The 22,631-nt window shown below is 47.7% G+C and overlaps 1 protein-coding gene across 3 annotated transcripts in view; it reads right to left on the bottom strand.

The window, feature by feature from the left end:
• Window positions 1-22,631, bottom strand: part of LOC135055093 (heparan-alpha-glucosaminide N-acetyltransferase-like) — a 1,318,407-nt gene that overhangs the window by 437,085 nt on the left and 858,691 nt on the right. For all 3 annotated transcript variants that reach the window (XM_063958741.1, XM_063958739.1, XM_063958740.1), the window contains exon 12: window positions 20,284-20,408. In XM_063958741.1, the coding sequence (XP_063814811.1) occupies window positions 20,284-20,408 (125 nt within the window). The remainder of the gene's footprint in view (window positions 1-20,283; window positions 20,409-22,631) is intronic.

Raw genomic sequence — 22,631 nt, 5'->3', positions numbered from 1 at the left:
CTTGCATCCGTGGTCACCAGGACCCAGTCCTGAATGCCGAATCTGCGGCCCTCGAGAAGGTGAGCACTCCGCAGCCACCACAGGAGAGACACCCTGGCCCTGGGGGATAGGGTGATTAACCGATGCATCTGAAGATGTGATCCGGACCACTTGTCCAGTAAGTTCCATTGTCCTTGCATGGAACCAGCCGAAGGGGATGGCCTCGTATGATGCCATCATCCTTCCCAGGACTCGAGTGCAGTGATGCACTGACACCTGTTTTGGTTTTCAATGGATTCCTGACCAGTGTCATGAGCTCCTGAGCTCTCTCTATCGGGAGATAAACCCTCTTCTGGTCTGTGTCTAGGATCATGCCTAGGAGAGGCAGATGAGCTGTAGGAACCAACTGCGACTTCGGAATATATAGAATCCAGTCGTGTTGCCGTTTCACTTCCAGAGAAGGTGATACGCTGTCCAGCAACTGCTCTCTTGATCTCGCTTTTATGAGGAGATCATCCAAGTATGTGATAATAGTGACACCTTGCTTCCGCAGGAGCACCATCATATCCGCCATTACCTTGGTGAAATTGGTAATGACAATCCCGTACCGCAATTCTGAGGTACGCCTGATGAGGTGGATAAATGGGGACACGAAGGTATGCATCCCTTATGTCCCTAATCATTTCAGGCTTGCAATGACCGCTCTTAGCGATTCCATCTTGAACCTGAACCTTTTCAGGTATATGTTCAGGGATTTTAATACAATATGGGTCTAACCGAACCGTCTGGTTTCGGGATTATAACATGGTCGAATAATAACACCCTCTTGTTGAAGGAGGGGACCCTTGACCACCACCTGTTGAAGATACAATTTACGAATTGCAGTTAACACTGGCTCCCTCTCTTGGGGGGAAGCCCGCCGGGTCCTCGGTGAGGGGGCATCTTCTCACAGTCCAGCCTGTATCCCTGCGATACAATTTCTATTACCCAGGGATCTAACAGGAAGTGAACCCACTTGTGGCTGAACTTACAAAGGCGTGTCCCCACCGGGCCTAGCTCCGCCTGTGGAGCCCCAGCGACATGCAGTGGATTTTTGTAGAGGCCAGGGAGGACTTCTGTTCCTGGGGACTAGCTGTGTTGTACAGCTTCTTTCCTCTGCCCCCGGCTCTGACAAGAAAGGACGCACCTCAGACTTTCTTGTTTCTTTATTCGAAAAGCTGCATTTAATAATGTCGTGCTTTCCTAGGCTGTGCAGGAATATAAGGCAAAATATCAGAATTACCAGCTATAGCTGTGGAGACCAGGCCCGAGAACCTTTCTCCACACAATCCTCAGCCTTCCATATGCCTCTTAAGTCGGCATCATCTGTCCAATGTATATTCTACAGGACACGTCAAGCAGAAATCGACATAGCTGTTGTCTCTAGGACCCAGTATACTCATGTCCCTTTGGGCATGCTTTATAATTATATATCTATCACTTAAGACAGCATCTTAAAATATTTATATGCATACTAGGGTCTCAATCTCTGCTGATAAGGTACCTGTCCACGCTGCCACAGCGCTATAAACCCATGCCGACACAATCGCCGGTCTGGGTAGTATACTAGAATGTGCACACTATCTGCAGGATCCCTGAGAATAGCTAGTGCAAACAGGACACCCAAGGGGAAGATTCTCAACACATCCTGGCCCTAGTGGGGAAAGGATACAGCCTGAGAATTCTCTTGTGGGAAGCTGCCGTCTCTTGTCTGGAGATTCCCGCTCTTTTTCCTCATGAGAGGAGGGAAATTTACCTCAGCATTCTTCCCCTTAACATGTGTACTCTCGTGTCAGGGACAGATGAGTCATCAGTGATATGCAAATCATCTTTTATTTCAATAATCATATATTGAATATCTTTTAGCCCTCTTGGCTGTAACTTTGCATTATCGTAGTCGACAGTGGAGTTAAACTCCGTGTCGATACTCTGTTATTTTGGATAGTGAACATAGAGAGACTCTGAAGGACTCTGTGACATAGGGACAGACCAGGGTAGATTTCCTTTCTGTTCCCTAACCTTTTGTGCAATAATTTTACCTCAGCACTTACACATATCCAAACAGGTGTCGGCATTGTCGACGGAGACACCCTCCCACACACATATCCGCTCTATCACCTCCTTAGAGGAGCCTTTTACCTCAGACATGTCGACACACGCGTACCGACACACCACACACACAGGGGATGCTCTATTTGAAGACAGTTCCCCCACCAGGCCCTTTGGAGAGACAGAGAGAGAGTATGCCAGCACACACCACAGCACTATATAATACAGGGATGTACACTATACTGAGTGATTTTTCCCCTATAGCAGCTTATATACACAGTTTTGCGCCTAAATTTATGTGCCCCCCCCCTCTCTTTTTTACCCTTTGTGTACCAGGATACTGCAGGGGAGAGCCTGGGGAGCTTCCTTCCAGCTGAGCTGTGAAGAGAAAATGGCGCCGGTGTGCTGAGGAAGAAGGCCCGGCCCCCTCAGCGGCGGGCTTCTGTCCTTTTATGTACTTTAATTGCAGGGGTTAATGCACATATACAGTTTATCAGACTGTATTATGTGCTTTTCGCCAAGTAAGGTAATCTAATTGCTGCCCAGGGCGCCCCCCCCCCAGCGCCCTGCACCCATCAGTAACCGGAGTGTGTGGTGTGCTAAGGGAGCAATGGTGCACAGCTGCAGTGCTGTGCGCTACCTTAATGAAGACCGGAGTCTTCAGCCGCCGATTTTCAACTTCTCTTTGTTCTTCTGGCTCTGCAAGGGGGACGGCGGCGCGGCTCCGGGACCGGACGACCGAGGACTGGGCCTGTGTTCGATCCCTCTGGAGATAATGGTGTCCAGTAGCCTTAGAAGCCCAAGCTAGCTACAAGCAGGTAGGTTCGCTTCTCTCCCCTCAGTCCCTCGTAGCAGTGAGTCTATTGCCAGCAGATCTCACTGAAAATATAAAACCTAACAAATACTTTCTTTTCTAGGAAGCTCAGGATAGCCCCTAGGGTGCATCCAGCTCTGGCCGGGCACAGATACTAACTGAGGTCTGGAGGAGGGGCATAGAGGGAGGAGCCAGTGCACACCAGATATAGTACCTAATCTTTCTTCTAAGAGTGCCCAGTCTCCTGCGGAGCCCGTCTATACCCCCCATGGTCCTTACGGAGTACCCAGCATCCACTAGGACGTCAGAGAAAATTATATACAATATAGTTCTGTTTAAACTATTGATGCATAAACGTAGTGAAGCACAACCAAGTAAGTAGTGAGATTGATATTAAAAAACGAAGCTTAATAGCTTCATATGGTGCTCTACAGCGCGGTGGAACGCACGCTGGAACGCATTCAGCTTCCTGGCGTGGTCCACCGCGCGTCACTTCCGGTATCGCGGGAAAGCACTTCCGCCGGTTGGTGGAACGCATCGTCATGTCAGTGACAATGCGCATCGGAATTTGAAGCTGGTGGGGCGCACAGTGTAATTGAAAATACAATACATGTATAATAAGGCTCCCTTGCAGTGTGAAAATGCTGATAACATCCTTCTACAAATATATATAAAAGACGGACATTGATGGAATAAGTAGTAGTAGACATGGTTAAATAAAATGAGCTCATGGAATGGAAATAGAACATACAGTACAGTTCATATCTAATTGGGGGTACAAAAAAAATATTAAAATAGTAATAAAAAATACTGTTATCCATTCAGGGTGCTGGGGAAACAATTGCTTTTTTTCTTGCTCAGAAATACCCCTTCCTTTCGAGCACCTGAATGATATCACTAAGCTAATTGAGCATTTACCAATCTATATGTCTGTTGTGAGAGGCAGAGAGGTTTCTGCATTAGGAGGAGGTGCAGGACCTGACATGCCACATGGAGCATTATGGGGTTGCTCCAAGGTAGGTAGCTCTTAGCTTAGACATATTTTAGTAAGGAGCCATTATCATGTGGCTCCTTGCTGGTTAATATTAGACCCATATTGGGGTAATGGAGGTGTGAGGTGTGGTGCCTCTGGACTGGCTGAGCTGGATGGCTTTAGTGTGGCATACCTTTACATTCTATTAACACTTTTCACTTATTAATTTTCTAACACTATTTCTCTATTTTAATTACATTTCATGTTTGTATCACCCCCTCTATAGCTTCGGCTTCCTAAATACTAATTTATTAACACTATAGTTTTTTACACTGGTGTGCCACGCTGGGCTTTCTGGCTCATTCTGGTGTTTTGGGGTGCCACACCCTGCACCTAGATATAGCGCTAGGGACCCCAAATATACAGAGAGGCCTTGATGCGGCTTTGGGGCTTAACCACACATTTGCGCAAATATGTGTAACGAAGATCTCTGAATTCTATTATCATGTGGGATTTATATCTGGTTACTGTTATCCATTCAGGGTGCTGGGGAAACAATTGCTTTTTTTCTTGCTCAGAAATACCCCTTCCTTTCGAGCACCTGAATGATATCACTAAGCTAATTGAGCATTTACCAATCTATATGTCTGTTGTGAGAGGCAGAGAGGTTTCTGCATTAGGAGGAGGTGCAGGACCTGACATGCCACATGGAGCATTATGGGGTTGCTCCAAGGTAGGTAGCTCTTAGCTTAGACATATTTTAGTAAGGAGCCATTATCATGTGGCTCCTTGCTGGTTAATATTAGACCCATATTGGGGTAATGGAGGTGTGAGGTGTGGTGCCTCTGGACTGGCTGAGCTGGATGTCTTTAGTGTGGCATACCTTTACATTCTATTAACACTTTTCACTTATTAATTTTCTAACACTATTTCTCTATTTTAATTACATTTCATGTTTGTATCACCGCCTCTATAGCTTCGGCTTCCTAAATACTAATTTATTAACACTATAGTTTTTTACACTGGTGTGCCACGCTGGGCTTTCTGGCTCATTCTGGTGTTTTGGGGTGCCACACCCTGCACCTAGATATAGCGCTAGGGACCCCAAATATACAGAGAGGCCTTGATGCGGCTTTGGGGATTAACCACACATTTGCGCAAATATGTGTAACGAAGATCTCTGAATTCTATTATCATGTGGGATTTATATCTGGTTACTGTTATCCATTCAGGGTGCTGGGGAAACAATTGCTTTTTTTCTTGCTCAGAAATACCCCTTCCTTTCGAGCACCTGAATGATATCACTAAGCTAATTGAGCATTTACCAATCTATATGTCTGTTGTGAGAGGCAGAGAGGTTTCTGCATTAGGAGGAGGTGCAGGACCTGACATGCCACATGGAGCATTATGGGGTTGCTCCAAGGTAGGTAGCTCTTAGCTTAGACATATTTTAGTAAGGAGCCATTATCATGTGGCTCCTTGCTGGTTAATATTAGACCCATATTGGGGTAATGGAGGTGTGAGGTGTGGTGCCTCTGGACTGGCTGAGCTGGATGGCTTTAGTGTGGCATACCTTTACATTCTATTAACACTTTTCACTTATTAATTTTCTAACACTATTTCTCTATTTTAATTACATTTCATGTTTGTATCACCCCCTCTATAGCTTCGGCTTCCTAAATACTAATTTATTAACACTATAGTTTTTTACACTGGTGTGCCACGCTGGGCTTTCTGGCTCATTCTGGTGTTTTGGGGTGCCACACCCTGCACCTAGATATAGCGCTAGGGACCCCAAATATACAGAGAGGCCTTGATGCGGCTTTGGGGCTTAACCACACATTGCGCAAATATGTGTAACGAAGATCTCTGAATTCTATTATCATGTGGGATTTATATCTGGTTACTGTTATCCATTCAGGGTGCTGGGGAAACAATTGCTTTTTTTCTTGCTCAGAAATACCCCTTTCTTTCGAGCACCTGAATGATATCACTAAGCTAATTGAGCATTTACCAATCTATATGTCTGTTGTGAGAGGCAGAGAGGTTTCTTCATTAGGAGGAGGTGCAGGACCTGACATGCCACATGGAGCATTATGGGGTTGCTCCAAGGTAGGTAGCTCTTAGCTTAGACATATTTTTAGTAAGGAGCCATTATCATGTGGCTCCTTGCTGGTTAATATTAGACCCATATTGGGGTAATGGAGGTGTGAGGTGTGGTGCCTCTGGACTGGCTGAGCTGGATGGCTTTAGTGTGGCATACCTTTACATTCTATTAACACTTTTCACTTATTAATTTTCTAACACTATTTCTCTATTTTAATTACATTTCATGTTTGTATCACCCCCTCTATAGCTTCGGCTTCCTAAATACTAATTTATTAACACTATAGTTTTTTACACTGGTGTGCCACGCTGGGCTTTCTGGCTCATTCTGGTGTTTTGGGGTGCCACACCCTGCACCTAGATATAGCGCTAGGGACCCCAAATATACAGAGAGGCCTTGATGCGGCTTTGGGGCTTAACCACACATTTGCGCAAATATGTGTAACGAAGATCTCTGAATTCTATTATCATGTGGGATTTATATCTGGTTACTGTTATCCATTCAGGGTGCTGGGGAAACAATTGCTTTTTTTCTTGTTCATATGGAACGAAGAAACCACTTTAGGCAAAAATTGCGGACGTGTCCTCAATTCAGCTCGATCCACATGAAAAATCAAGTAGGGGCTCTTGTGTGAGAGAGCCGCCAATTCTTACACTCGCCTTGCTGATGCTAAGGCCAACAACATGACCACCTTCCAAGTAAGAAATTACAACTCAATCTTGTTAAGCGGTTCAAACCAGTGTGATTTTAGGAACTGCAACACCACGTTCAGGTCCCATGGTGCCACTGGAGGCACAAAAGGGGGCTGGATGTGCAGCACTCCCTTTACAAACGTCTGGACTTCTGGAAGAGAAGCCAATTCCTTCGGAAAGAAAATCGAGAGGGCCGAAATCTGTACCTTAACCGAGCCTAATTTCAGGCCCATATCCACTCCTGTCTGTAGGAAGTGGAGAAAACGACCCAGATGAAAATCTTCCATAGGTGCATTCTTGGTCTCACACCAAGACACATACTTTCGCCAGATACGGTGATAATGTTTTATCGTCACCTCCTTCCTAGCCTTTATTAAAGTAGGGATGACATCTTCCGGAATCCCCTTTTTTGCTAGGATTCGGCGTTCAACCGCCATGCCGTCAAACGTAACCGCGGTAAGTCTTGAAATACACATGGCCCCTGCTGCAACAGGTCTTCCCTCAGAGGAAGAGGCCAGGGTTCTCCTGTGAGCATCTCTTGTAGATCCGAGTACCAGGCCCTTCGAGGCCAGTCTGGGACAACGAGTATCGTCTGTACTCTTCTTCGTCTTATGATCCTCAACACTTTCGTGATGAGAGGAAGACGAGGAAACACGTAGACCGATTTGAACACCCACGGTATTACCAGTGCGTCTACTGCTACTGCCTGAGGGTCCCGAGACCTTGCGCAATACCTCCAAAGTTTTTTGTTGAGGCGTGACGCCATCATGTCTATTTGAGGGGTTCCCCAAAGACGTGTTACGTCTGCAAAGACTTCTTGATGAAGTCCCCACTCTCCTGGATGGAGATCGTGTCTGCTGAGGAAGTCTGCTTCCCAGTTGTCTACTCCCGGAATGAAGACAGCCGACAGAGCGCTTACATGATTTTCCGCCCAGCGCAGAATCCTTGTGGCTTCCGCCATCGCGACTCTGCTTCTTGTCCCGCCTTGGCGGTTCACATGAGCCACTGCTGTGACATTGTCTGATTGAATCAGAACCGGTAGGTTTAGAAGAAAACTCTCCGCTTGTCGAAGGCCGTTGTAAATGGCCCTGAGTTCCAACACATTGATGTGTAGACAGGACTCCTGGTCAGACCAAAGACCCTGAAAAGTCTTTCCCTGTGTGACCGCTCCCCATCCTCGGAGGCTCGCGTCCGTGGTAACCAGGATCCAGTCCTGAATCCCGAACCGGCGACCCTCCAGTAGGTGAGCACTTTGCAACCACCACAGGAGGGACACTCTGGTTCCTGGGGACAGAGTTATTTTCCGATGTAAGTGCAGATGGGACCCTGACCACTTGTCCAGAAGGTCCCATTGAAAAGTCCGTACATGGAACCTTCCGAAGGGAATGGCCTCGTAGGCCGCCACCATTTTTCCCAGAACTCGAGTGCATTGGTGAACTGACACCCTTTTCGGTTTTAGCAGTTCTCTGACCATGTTCTGGATGTCTTGGGCCTTCCCTATTGGGAGAAAGACCTTCATTTGTTCCGTATCCAGTATCATACCTAGGAACGGTAGTCGAGTTGTCGGAATCAACTGTGACTTTGGTAGATTTAGAATCCAGCCGTGTTGTTGGAGCACTCTCAGAGAGAGCGCCACACTGCTCAGCAATTTTTCCCTTGATCTCGCTTTTATCAGGAGATCATCCAAGTATGGGATAATTGTGACTCCATGCTTGCGCAGGACCACCATCATTTCCGCCATTATTTTGGTGAAAATCCTCGGGGCCGTGGAAAGTCCAAACGGCAACGTCTGAAATTGGTAATGACAATCCTGTACAGCGAATCTCAGGTATTCCTGATGGGGGGCATATATGGGGACATGAAGGTACGCATCCTTTATGTCCAGAGACACCATAAACTCCCCCTCCTCCATGTTGGCTATTATCGCTCTGAGTGATTCCATTTTGAATTTGAATCTTTTTATGTACAGGTTTAGGGATTTCAGATTCAAAATCGGTCTGACCGAACCGTCCGGTTTCGGGACCACAAATAGGGTTGAGTAGTAACCTCTTCCCTGCTGGTGCAGGGGAACCTTGATTATAACTTGCTGTATACACAGCGTTTGAATTGCAGCTAACACTACATCCCTTTCTGATGTGGAAGCTGGTAGGGCCGATTTGAAAAATCGGCGCGGGGGCACCTCCTCGAATTGATTCAGGTCCGAACTGACCCATGCCTGACTGAAAAGTCGAAGACGTGCCCCCACCGGTGCGGACTCCCTCAGGGGAGCCCCAGCGTCATGCTGTGGGTTTTGGAGCAGCCGGGGAGGACTTTTGTTCCTGGGCACCTGCCGCAGCAGGTGCTCTCTTGCCTCTGCCCTTACCTCTGGCAAGGAAAGAGGATCCCGACCTCTTTTGGACTTGTGCGACCGAAAGGACTGCATCTGATAGGGTGTTACTTACTTTTGCTGTTGGGGAATATATGGTAAAAAATTTGATTTACCTGCTGTAGCTGTGGAAACCAGGTCCGTCAGCCCATCCCCAAACAATACATCCCCCTTATAGGGTAGTACTTCCATATGTTTCTTGGAATCCGCATCACCCGTCCATTGGCGAGTCCATAATGATCTTCTCGCTGAGATAGCCATGGCATTGGCCCTAGAAGCTAGCAATCCAATGTCCCTTTGAGCATCCCTCATAAATAAGGCTGCGTCTTTTATATGGGCTAGAGTTAGGAATATAGTATCCTTATGCATAAAATCAAATTGATCTGTCAGCTCATCTGTCCAAGCTGCAATTGCGCTACACACCCATGCCGACGCAATCGTCGGTCTTAGCACAGCACCCGTATGAGAATAAATACCCTTTAAGGTAGTTTCTTGCCTGCGATCTGCTGGGTCTTTAAGGGCCGCTGTGTCAGGAGACGGTAGCGCCACTTTCTTGGATAAGCGCGTCTGGGCCTTGTCCACAGTGGGGGGTAATTCCCAAATCTCCCTGTCCTGCTTAGGGAAAGGGTATGCCATAAAAATTATTTTGGGGATCTGCGGTCTCTTATCCAAGCTTTTCCAAAGAACTCATTTAATTCATGAGATGTGGGAAAATTAATAATCTGTTTCTTTTCCTTAAACATGTGTACCCTTGTGTCGGGGACTGAGGGTTCATCCACAATATGCAACACATCCCTTATTGCCACAATCATACACTGAATAGTTTTAGTCACCCTAGGGTGCAATTTTACTTCGTCATAGTCGACACTGGAATCAGAATCCGTGTCGGTAGTAGTGTCTTGTGTTAAGGGATGCTTTTGAGACCCCGACGGGCCCTGTGAGTCGGTCCAATCTGAGGATTGACCGCCTGATGTCCCCCCTAAACCAGCCTTATCAAGCCTTTTATGTAAAGATGCCACACTTGCATGCAACGTATGCCACATGTCCATCCAATCAGGAGTTGGCACAACCGACGGGGACACACCACTCATTTGCTCCACCTCCTCCTTGGAGAAGCCTTCCGCCTCAGACATGTTGACACACACGTACCGACACCCCACACACACAGGGATTTACCTATAAGGGGACAAAACCCCAACCAGGCCCTTAGGAGAGACAAAGAGATAGAGTATGCCAGCACACACCCAGCACTTAAAAACACTGGAATATACAACCAGATAGCGCTTTTATATGTTTATAATCGTAATCTCCACTCACTGCGTCGCCAAAGTGCCCCCCTCCTCCTTTTTCCAACCTGTGAAGCTCAGCAGGGGAGAGAACAGGGAGCCAGCGTTTTCTCATGCAGCCTCTGTGGAGAAAATGGCGCTGGTTAGTGCTGAGGATCAAGCCCCGCCCACCCGACGGCGGGCTTCGGTCCCTTCATCATATATTAATAAAATGGCGGGGGTCCGCGGATTTACTGTCCCCCAGCCTAATCCACCTTATTTATGGCCAAAACGAAATTTATTGCTGCCCAGGGCGCCCCCCCCTGCGCCCTGCACCCTTCAGTGTCTGCTTTGTGTGTGTGACTGGGAGCAATGGCGCGCAGCTTACCGCTGCGCGCTTACCTCATGAAGATCTGATGTCTTCTGCCGCCTGAAGTCTTTTCCTCAATACTCACCCGGCTTCTATCTTCGGCATCTGTGAGGAGGACGGTGGCGGCGCAGCTCCGGGACGAACCCCAGGTGAGACCTGTGTTCCGACTCCCTCTGGAGCTAATGGTGCCCAGTAGCCTAGAAGCAGTGTCCAACTTTACAAGCCAGCTCTGCTTCTCTCTCCTCGGTCCCACGATGCAGGGAGCCTGTTGCCAACAGGACTCCCTGAAAATAAAAAACCTAACAAAATTCTTTTTCCACAGAAAACTCTGGAGAGCTCTCTGCAGTGCACCCATTCTCCTCTGGGCACAAGATCTAACTGAGTTCTGGAGGAGGGGCATAGAGGGAGGAGCCAGTGCACACCCATAGTCAAAGTTCTTTTTAGGTGCCCTGTCTCCTGCGGAGCCCGTCTATACCCCATGGTCCTTACGGAGTCCCCAGCATCCTCTAGGACGTAAGAGAAAATAGGATTTTAATACCTACCGGTAAATCCTTTTCTCTTAGTCCGTAGAGGATGCTGGGGACTCCAAAAGGACCATGGGGTATAGACGGCATCCGCAGGAGACATGGGCACTTTAAGACTGTAAATGGGCGTGAACTGGCTCCTCCCTCTATGCCCCTCCTCCAGACCTCAGTTATAGGAACTGTGCCCAGAGGAGACGGACATTTCGAGGAAAAGGATTTTGTTAAACTAAGGGTGCGATACATACCAGCTCACACCACAACACACCGTAGAACATGGCATTTCACTAAAACCAGTTAACAGCGTGAACCAAACGAGATCAGCAACAGGCTGACCCTTACCAAAACACAACCTTTGTGTAACAGAAGCAATAACTATATACAATTACTGCAGATAGAGTCCGCACTGGGACGGGCGCCCAGCATCCTCTACGGACTAAGAGAAAAGGATTTACCGGTAGGTATTAAAATCCTTTTTTCTCATACGTCCTAGAGGATGCTGGGGACTCCAAAAGGACCATGGGGTTTATACCAAAGCTCCAAACCGGGCGGGAGAGTGCGGATGACTCTGCAGCACCGATTGAGCAAACAGGAGGTCCTCATCAGCCAGGGTATCAAACTTGTAGAACTTTGCAAAAGTGTTTGACCCCGACCAAGTAGCTGCTCGGCAAAGCTGTAAAGCCGAGACACCTCGGGCAGCCGCCCAAGACGAGCCCACCTTCCTAGTGGAATGGGCTTTCACCGATTTCGGTAATGGCAAACCAGCCGTAGAATGAGCCTGCTGAATCGTATTACAGATCCAGCGTGCAATAGTCTGCTTAGAAGCAGGAGCGCCAACCTTGTTGGTCGCATACAGGACAAACAGCGCCTCTGTCTTCCTAACCCGAGCCGTTCTGGCTACATACATTTTTAAAGCTCTGACCACATCAAGAGATTTGGAATCAGCCAAGACTTCAGTAGCCACAGGCACCACAATAGGTTGGTTCATGTGAAACGAAGAAACCTCCTTTGGTAGAAATTGTTGACGAGTTCTCAACTCTGCTCTATCCTCATGGAAAATTAGATGGGCGCTTTTGTGAGACAAAGCCGCCAATTCGGATACCCGCCTTGCGGACGCCAAGGCCAATAGCATGACCACCTTCCAAGTGAGAAATTTCAACTCTACCTTTTGTAAAGGTTCAAACCAATGTGACGTAAGGAACTGTAACACCACATTAAGGTCCCATGGTGCCACAGGGGGCACAAACGGAGGTTGGATGTGTAGCACGCCTTTCACGAAAGTCTGCACTTCTGGAAGTGAGGCTAATTCCCTTTGAAAGAAAATTGATAAAGCCGACACCTGCACTTTATAATAGAGCCTAACTTCAGGCCCGCATCCACACCTGCTTGCAAAAAGTGGAGAAAACGCCCCAGCTGAAATTCTTCTGTAGGAGCCTTCTTGGATTCACACCAAGACACATATTTTCTCCAAATATGGTGATAATGCTTCGCCGTTACCTCCTTTCTAGCTTTGAGTAGAGTGGGGATGACTTCCCCGGGAATACCCTTCCTAGCTAGGATTTTGCGTTCAACCGCCATGCCGTCAAACGCAACTGCGGTAAGTCCTGGAACACACACGGCCCTTGCTGTAACAGATCCTCTCTGAGAGGAAGAGGCCAGGGATCTCCTGTAATTCCTGAAGATCCGGATACCAGGCCCTCCATGGCCAATCTGGAACAATGAGTATCATCCGAACCCTTGTTCTTCTTATGATCCTTAATACCTTTGGGATGAGTGGAAGCGGAGGGAACACATAGACCGACTGAAACACCCACGGTGTCACTAGTGCGTCCACAGCTATTGCTTGAGGGTCCCTCGACCTGGAACAATATGTCCGAAGCTTCTTGTTGAGGCGAGAGGCCATCATGTCTATTTGAGGAAGTCCCCAACGACTTGCCACTTCTGCAAAGACCTCTTGATGAAGACCCCACTCTCCTGGATGGAGATCGTGTCTGCTGAGGAAGTCTGCTTCCCAGTTGCCCACTCCTGGAATGAAGACCCCTGACAGAGCACTTGCATGTTTTTCCGCCCAGTGAAGAATCTTGGTGGCCTCCGCCATCGTCGCTCTGCTCTTCGTTCCGCCCTGGTGGTTTACGTGCGCCACGGCTGTGATGTTGTCCGACTGAATCAGGACAGGTAGGTCGCGAAGAAGATGTTCCGCCTGCCGCAGGCCGTTGTAGATGGCCCTTAACTCCAGCACGTTTATGTGCAGACAAGCTGTCTGGCTTGACCATTTTCCCTGGAAATTTTGTCTCTATGTGACTGCTCCCCAACCTCGGAGACTCGCGTCCGTGGTCACCAGAATCTAATCTTGGATTCCCAACCTGCGACCCTCTAGAAGGTGAGAACTTTGGAGCCCCCACAGGAGAGAATCCCTGGTCCTGGGGGACAGGCTTATCTTCCGGTGCATCTGCAGATGGGACCCGGACCACTTGTCCAGCATGTCCAACTGAAACGTTCTTGCATGGAACCTGCCAAACGGAATGGCCTCGTAGGCCGCCACCATTTTTCCCATCACTCGAGTGCAGTGATGAATCGACACTCTTGGCGGTTTCAGAAGTTCCTTGACCATGTTCTGGATTTCCTGAGCTTTTTCCAACGGGAGAAAGATCCTCTGCAGGTCGGTGTCCAGAATCATGCCCAAAAACGGTAGCCGAGTTGTCGGAATCAATTGCGACTTTTGTAAATTTAGGAGCCAGCCATGCTGTTGCAGCACCTGCAGGGAGAGCGCAACGCTTTTCAGTAACTGCTCCTGTGATCTCGCCTTTATCAGGAGATCGTCCAAGTACGGGATAATTGTGACCCCTTGCTTGCGCAGGAGCACCATCATTTCCGCCATTACCTTGGTGAAAATCCTTGGGGCCGTGGAAAGACCAAACGGCAACGTCTGAAATTGGTAGTGACAATCCTGAATCGCGGACCTCAGGTACGCCTGATAAGGAGGAAATATGGGGACATGTAGGTACGCATCCTTTATGTCGACCGACACCATAAAATCCCCCCCTTCCAGACTGGAGATCACTGCTCGGAGAGATTCCATCTTGAATTTTGTTAAATAAAGGTTGAGGGATTTTAAGTTCAGAATCGGCCTGACCGAGCCATCCGGCTTCGAGACCACAGACAGGGCTGAATAAAACCTGTCTCCCCGTTGTGACGGGGGTACCGTGACAATGACTTGCTGTTGACACAGCTTTTGTATTGCAGCACATACTACCTCTCTCTCTGGAAGAGAAACTGGTAAGGCCGATTTGAAAAATCGGTGCGTAGGCACGTCTTGGAATTCCAGCTTGTATCCTTGGGTCACAATATCCAGCACCCAAGGATCTAGGTCCAAGCGAACCCAGACCTGACTGAAGAGTTGAAGACGTGCCCCCACCAGTGCAGACTCCCACAGCGGAGCCCCAGCGTCATGCGGTGGACTTGGTTGAAGCCGGGGAGAACTTCTGTTCCTGGGAGCTTGCCCCAGCCGGGGATCTTTTACCTCTTCCCTTACCTCTGGCCGCGAGGAAGGAAGAACCACGTCCTTTCCTGAACTTATGCGACCGAAAAAACTGCATCTGGTATTGAGGTGTTTTCTTTTGCTGTGGAGGGACAAAAGGCAAAAAGGAAGACTTACCTGCGGTAGCTGTGGAAACCAGGTCCGCGAGGCCCTCACCAAACAAAACTTCAGCTTTGTAGGGCAGAGCCTCCATAGTCTTCTTAGAGTCAGCATCACCGTTCCACTGATGAGTCCACAACGCCCTGCTAGCCGAGATTGCCATGGCATTGGCCCTTGATCCCAAGAGGCCAATATCCCTCACAGCCTCCCTTAGATAAACCGCTGCGTCCCTAATGTGACCCAGGGTCAAAACTACGCTGTCCCTATCCAGGGTGTCTATGTCAGATAACAAGTTATCTGCCCACTTTTCAATAGCGCTACTCACCCATGCCGATGCCACGGCCAGCCTGAGTAGTGTACCGGTAGTAACATAAATAGATTTTAAGGAAGTTTCATGTTTACGATCCGCAGGATCCTTAAGGGCTGCCGTGTCAGGGGACGGTAGCACCACCTTCTTGGACAAACGCGCCAGGGCTTTGTCCACTGTGGGTGGTGATTCCCACCGTAATCTATCCGGCGAGGGGAAAGGATACGCCATAGCAATTCTCCTGGGAATCTGCAGTCTCTTGTCAGGAGACTCCCAAGCCTTTTCAAAAAGAGCATTCAATTCATGAGAGGGAGGAAACATTACCTCAGGTTTCTTTCCCTTAAACATACAGACCCTTGTGTCAGGGACAGTGGGGTCTTCTGTGATATGCAACACATCTTTAATAGCCACAATCATGTACTGAATACTCTTAGCCACTTTAGGATGCAACTTGGCATCATTATAGTCGACACTGGAGTCGGAATCCGTGTCGGTATCTGTGTCTGCTACCTGGGTAAATGGACGTTTCTGAGACCCTGAGGGGGCCTGAGACTTTGATAAAACATCACCCATGGATTGTCTCCATGCTTGGTTCTGAAACTCAGAATTGTCTAACCTCTTATGCAATAAAGCCACACTTGCATTTAAATCTTTCCACATACTGTTTCTACCCAATCAGCAGTCGGCGGTGCCGACGGAGTCACTCCCACATTCTGTTCAGCGCCTTCACCAGCCTCCTCCTGGGAAAAGCATTAAATTTCAGACATGTCGACACACACGTACTGACACCCCCAAACACACTGGGCTATAGGGGACAGACCCACAGTAAGCTCCTTCAGAGAGACAGAAAGCGCCCCACCGGTCTGAAGGAAATAACCAATGCCCCAGACCTGTAAGCGCTTTTTATATAATAGTAATCAACACCAAATTGCCGTGCCCCCCCTCGTTTTGTGCACCCTGTTACTTGTGGTAGCAGTGAAGGGCCAGGAGCAGCGTCTCTGCAGCTGTGCTGTGGAGAAAATGGTGCTGGTTTGAGCTGAGGAAGCCCCGCCCCCTATATGGCGCGCTTCGGTCCCGCGTTTTTTTATACTGGCGGGGGTCCCTATATATTGCCTAGGCAATGTATATACATATAGCCAGGTTAAATGTGAGGTTTTATTGCTGCCCAGGGCGCCCCACCTGCGCCCTGCACCCATGTAGTGCCGCTTGTGTAAGGGAGCAATGGCGCGCAGCGCAACCGCTGTGCGGTACCTCCGGAAGATCTGAAGTCTTCTGCCGCCTGTGAAGTCTTCTTGCTTCTTTACTCACCCGGCTTCTCTCTTCAGGCTCTATGAGGGGGACGGCGGCACGGCTCCGGGAACGAACAGCGCGGCTCCGGGAACGAACAGCTAGGCGCACCAAGTGATCAGACCCTCTGGAGCTAATGGTGTCCAGTAGCCTAAGAAGCAGAGCCTTTGAACTCACAGAAGTAGGTCTGCTTCTCTCCCCTCAGTCCCACGAAGCAGGGAGCGTGTTGCCAGCAGTGCTCCCTGAAAATAATAAACCTAACAAAAGTATTTTCTAGAGAAACTCTGTAGAGCTCGCCTAGTGTGCAACCAGTCTCCTCTGGGCACAGAATCTAACTGAGGTCTGGAGGAGGGGCATAGAGGGAGGAGCCAGTTCACGCCCATTTAAAGTCTTAAAGTGCCCATGTCTCCTGCGTATCCCGTCTATACCCCATGGTCCTTTTGGAGTCTCCAGCATCCTCTAGGACGGATTTACTGCCTGACAGGGCCGTATGCTCCCCACCCCACCCCCTTCTTCTGATGAAAACATCAGAGGGTTGTGGATTGTGAGGAGGAAGCAGCCCGCTTAAAGGACCCAGGGACACAGGAGTGACCTGGGGCCGATTTTTGTCTCACCAATGAATGATTTTGCTGCATCTGGCTAGACAGATTTTCCGTCCAAAGCGGATTAACCATGGGGACAAATTGTGACTGTAGTGACACAGGTGATCCCATAGGGGGCGCTAGGCGTTCCACCAGAGTACCCAGTAGGTTGGTGAACGCACCCAGTGTGGCTCCTGTGTAGATGCAGGAGATGCGGACTAATTGGGAGATATATGACAAATAGCACACAGACTATTATACAAGGAGGAGATGGCGCCCTGAGCCGCGGGAGGGGCTACAGGTCAAGCTCCAGCTCTCCTATGCTGAACTTCCACCCCGGGGTACTGTGAGCCCAATTAAATGGGGGTGTTAGTACACCAAACCTGTACTCAGATGCCCCGGTGGTCTAGTGGGGTCCCTGCCCAGTGATAGTGTCCATGCCAGCGCTGCGACCCGTCTCCATAGGTCGCAGGCGTAACACGATTTAATGGCAGGACCTGCCTGGGGGACCCCCTTACCTCCTCCCTGTAGCAGCCACGCGAACCAGGAGAGCGGTCTGCGACTCTGTGCCTAAGTCGGACTTCTGCGCCACAAGTACCCGGGAACCAGGCCGCGGGAGTATGTGACACCACTTGAGAGGTGATGGAGCTGCAGCACTGAATAGTCACACAGTTATACAGCGCTGACAGCCCAGACAAGAAATCTACTGTCAGAAAGCTTTTTCAGCGCTGCCCAGTGCAGCCCTCCTGTTAGGTGACCTGCTGCTGCATGCACCAACTCGAAACTGAGCTCTCAGTGCCTGGAAGCGGGGTTATAGAGGAGGCCCCAATGCATCTTGGGACAGCCAAAAGCTTTAGCCTGTTTGTGCCTCTGGATCAAGATCTACTCTACACCCCAATGTTTTCCCTGTGGAAACCAATGTAACAATGCTGCAGAAATTGAGATTACAGCACTGAACAAAAAAAACTGACATTGGAGCTGAGCTCAGAAATGGAAAATGTCACTGCCAAAGAGGAGAGAGAATATTGCCAATACTGCAAAGGGGATGTAGTCACCACGTCGACAATCACAATCTTGGACAGTCATAATGTCAACACCACAATTATGATAATAAACGTCTTAGCCACACCCATGGTGCATCATACCTCCCAACTGTTTTGATTTTCCCGATACGGTCCCATTTTTTTGGGACTGTCCTGCTGTCCCAACCACGGGTCGCAGTGTCCCGCGGTGGCGGGGGTTAGTGGCATGCACACAGCATCTATGCACAGGACACAGAGGGACTGGGGGCATGCTATCAGCTCACAGAGGGCTGGCCATATCCCCACTGTGATGAAAATGGGAGACATGGCAGACGGTCATGGCACTGCCACAAAGCCATGCCCACTTTTACCAAGACTACACACCCTTTAGATTGGGCGTGGCTTCGCCGCGCAGAAAGGTCCCACTTCCTAAATACTAAAAGTTGGGAGGTATGCTGCATGTCGAAATTACAATAGTGTCAACAAAACATGCCCAACCCATTGCAAAGATATTGCCAATCTTTGGCTGAGCTGCCAATTATTTTAGGCTCTGGAGAAGCTGGAAAGGAAGAGAGTTGCAGGAAGAAAGAGAAAACTGCACAGTGTGAAATACAGCGTAGAAGTGAAAGGGAAATATGAGAAAATAGCAGGAGAGTATAAAGGACACATTTCATAGGGCCTATTAACTCATTTGCTGGCTTTAATAATAAGAAATTAACATTCCCCTGAATGTACTAAACACCATATGCAGGGTCAGGGGCACCGGAACAACACCGTCCCTGTTGTGTGTAAAATAGAGAAATGAACTCAAAAGCAATTATTTTAGTTTTACTTCGGGAACGGGAGTCATTCTGCACATGTGCGGCTGGCTGACCACACGTGTGATGGCCGTAGATGGGGAGGGGTTCTTCCATCTGCAGCCAATAGGCTATTTATCAAACAGCCATTTTCAGGGGAATACTGTGGAGGGATCAATATGGTCCCTTCATTTCTGACAACAGCCACAAATGTCAGATTTACCAAGCTCCAGAATGGACATGCTGGGGACCAAACCAGAAGCAGCCGGATAGCGTTATGCACACAGCTTCTATTCTTCCCCAGGGCGGGCTGTTATTAGAGCCAGTCTGTTGGCAAGAACTTTTTAGTGAGTTTGCGTGAATATATTAATATTCATTTTGCAAATGTACAATTTTTTTTTGTCACATCCAAATTAAAAATGCAAACTGTGATAAATTTGTCCCTTACAGTTGATTAGGGCGAGTCATATCACAGTAGCATCACTATGGGTGGCGTCACCCAGTGTGGCACTGAAGATCTGTGTGCACGAAAGGCAGTGTAGCCTCATTGTCATGAAGCCACACCCCCTTATGTGACATTCTGAGGATGGGACTGCTTGTCACACCCCCAACAGTGGATGACGTAACTAACTCATTTACAGACACTACTGGACATTATAAAGGGCTTATAGCCCCACAAGAAAATGTAAGTCGGAAATAAGTGTATTTTACAACTAAGGTGTGTTTGCTATATTTCATGTTATGGAGAAAGCCATGATAGGAAAAACACAAACTGATTTATTGTGCATTTATAATACATTCCATATTATGCAGTATATCTTGCCAATTCACATTTATATTCATACGTCATAAGTATATATTTATTGGGATTGGTCTGGATGTGGCCTTGCCTCTCTCCCCACTGGGGTTGGTGACAATCTGCCTCTAGAAGGAAGTCACCGCTGCAACAAAAAAGTACCATAGGATAAGGAAAAGCTCTGCAGAGAGTATCTTTTCTCTACAAGGTCCCAGGATGCAGTTATGTGACCGGCGGTCAGGAGACCACCAGTCACATTTCCTCCCCATTTCTCCTGCACTCTCACAATCCCGTCGGTCTGTAAGCCGACCAACAGGGACTATTCCCCACGACACCCATAGAGTGGGAATAGAACGGTGAGCACAGCGAGCCTGCAAGGGGCTTGTTGCGCTACCCCCCCCCCCCCATCCCGACTGCAGTCCGCTGCCGGGATGCCGGTGTCGGTGTGCTGACGGACGTTCACGAACAAGTTAGTTCGTTCTGTGAGTGACATAACTGCCTTTATGAATGACAAAAGAGAGAGAGATAAAACACTTGCTACTAAATATAAATATAACAACAACATAAATGGTGTCTGCCCGACAATACAGGACACTGCCAGCTGAAGAACAACTAGATCATATATTTCCAATGCCTGCTTTAGATGTACTTTTATTATACACTAGTTATTGATGGTGCTTACGTGGGGCATCCAGGCACAGGTAGGAGGAATGTTAGACACAGCGATACAGTCTCTAGAGCTGCAATGATGATCCACTCTGGCCAGTACGCGACAATATCCCTTACGGCAGCACTCCATTGATGGCTCTGTGCAGACAAGAGGATATATAGTCAGACAAGCACTTTGGGCCACTTCAGGGAGACTTTGCTCCAACATCAATATTTAAAGCCTTTCCTCTTTCATGCTGGTCAGCAGGATCATTCTTCCTTGTTTTTAACAACAGACATTCTGTGCAACAAGCAATTACATGAAGTTCTGCACATCCCAGCATTACTGCAGGAGGGATTAAAGGGAGGAAATCCTGAGATCTGCATTTTTTTTCTACAGACAGCTAGAAAAACTATTTACTAATGAAACTAATTACACGCTAATTTTAACATTATGTTACTTATAATGTACTGTATTGTGGTTTTAACTTCTACTTTAAACTAGAGTCAGGTTGACAAATTTTTGTTTGATGGGCAAACACAAGCCAGTTGCCCATACTCTTCTATCAGCTCACCATAACACAAGAATGTGAGTGATAAAAACCGTGCCTGTGTGGTTTGCTCAATGTGGGAATTATTTTTTATATGTATTCAATAAACTGAAACTTCATGTGAAAGAGAGATTATCAAATAAAACACAGTTCCATTTGACTAGTTTTCAGCACAGAGAATCTTTTAGTGAATGGCATACAGTAGAATGCATCTTCGTGTCCACCACACAGACAGCATCTTAATGGCAACCATAGAATACAGAGAGAGTATCTTACTGACCACCAAATAATATACAAAGCTTCATAATGCCCATCATACAATACACAGTACACCTTAGTGACTGCCACACAATACAGTGAGCGAGCATCTTAGTGACCGCAAAACAATACTATGGAGAGTGAAATGACTGCATAGGAATAGAGAGAGTTAAACCTCCTGTGAGGGGTGGACCTAGCTGTGAGGAAAGTACAACCCATGGAAAAAGGGGAGGGTTAATATATATAGGGAATTCTAGGCCAGTTCGGTCTCTCTTGCTGCTGAATTGCCTTCCCGCCCTCCCACCCTGTTTGGTAGAGGTTCTGGCACGGAGTGCCTTGGCTTTGAATTGTTAGTCTGGTGTTATCGTTGGCTATTTGTTGGCGGAAAAGAACGGCAGGTTGTAGTTTGTCTTGTTAGTTGTAGTGATTTACAGTTTGGTGTGGTTTAGGTGCACTCACCTTCATTGACTTTTAAGGCCGCTTGACCACCCGTCCGGGGGCAGCGGCATCACCCATCAGGGTGGGTAGTCACCGTGGGGGTCTGAGTCGGGCACCTATTACCTATTTTATAGTTTGTGTTTAAATTAGGATAGTTTGGAATTTTAATGTTTTAAGGTTAGCGTCAGTTGAATAGAGCCGTTCTTTTTTCTGCCACCATAAGCCGGCTAAATCGGCATGTTAACTAAAATTTTCAATTTACAGGTTTGCTAATGGTTAGGGTACAATAAAAAGCTAACAATTTTCTGCCAAATTCAAGTCTCCGTGTCATTATTTCTTGGTATTAAAGGTACTGAATGCTTTACTTTTGAATAAGGGGTCCACACATTATCATTAGGAGGTTTAGAGCATTCCGATTCCAATACTATACCCTGAGCAACTTACTGAGTACCATACAATATATAGATCATATTTAGTGGCCTCCACTCAGTTAAATACATTACTAATAGAATATTCTAGTGACCTCTATACAATACATAATGTAACTTAATGATTGACAAACAGTATAGAGAACATTTTAACCACTTGCCTGGCATGGCCGTATCAGATGCGACCACACCAGGAAGTGCTTTATCTGACATAGATGTGACCAGTCAGATAGATACCGTGTTTGCAGGGAAGAGAAACTTCCCACAGCTGTAGCTCTCAGAGGGACCTTCCCGCACCCTCCCCCAGCGTTTGCCATGCTGCCGATCATTGCTGATCAGTCAGCATGCCAGGACCCCCTTGCAGCAGCTGCAGACAATAGCAGGCGCTGGGGAAGTGTAAACCAACTACCCCCCTGTGTACATGGCAGCTGTTAAAACGAAAGCCACGATGGTGCCGACCGATATTCCGATGTTGGGGGACACAATTTTTTTTTAAACAAATATAAATATATATAATATAAAAAAAAATATTTTTTTTCTTTTATTAACACCACTTTGGATAAGGTGAAATTCATGTTCTTTACCTAATTCACTCAGAAAACTCCCCCAACAATTTCAGAGTGTTTTTTTGGGAAGAAAAAAAAAACGTCAGTTTAGTGATTAGTGATCTTTTTACAATATAAGAGATCTATCTTGCAGCAACTAGT

Source organism: Pseudophryne corroboree, chromosome 3 (genome assembly GCF_028390025.1).
Source record: "Pseudophryne corroboree isolate aPseCor3 chromosome 3, aPseCor3.hap2, whole genome shotgun sequence".
NCBI lineage: Eukaryota > Metazoa > Chordata > Amphibia > Anura > Myobatrachidae > Pseudophryne > Pseudophryne corroboree.
Note: the sequence above shows the minus strand (reverse complement) of the source record. Positions and strands in the feature narration are given on the sequence as shown.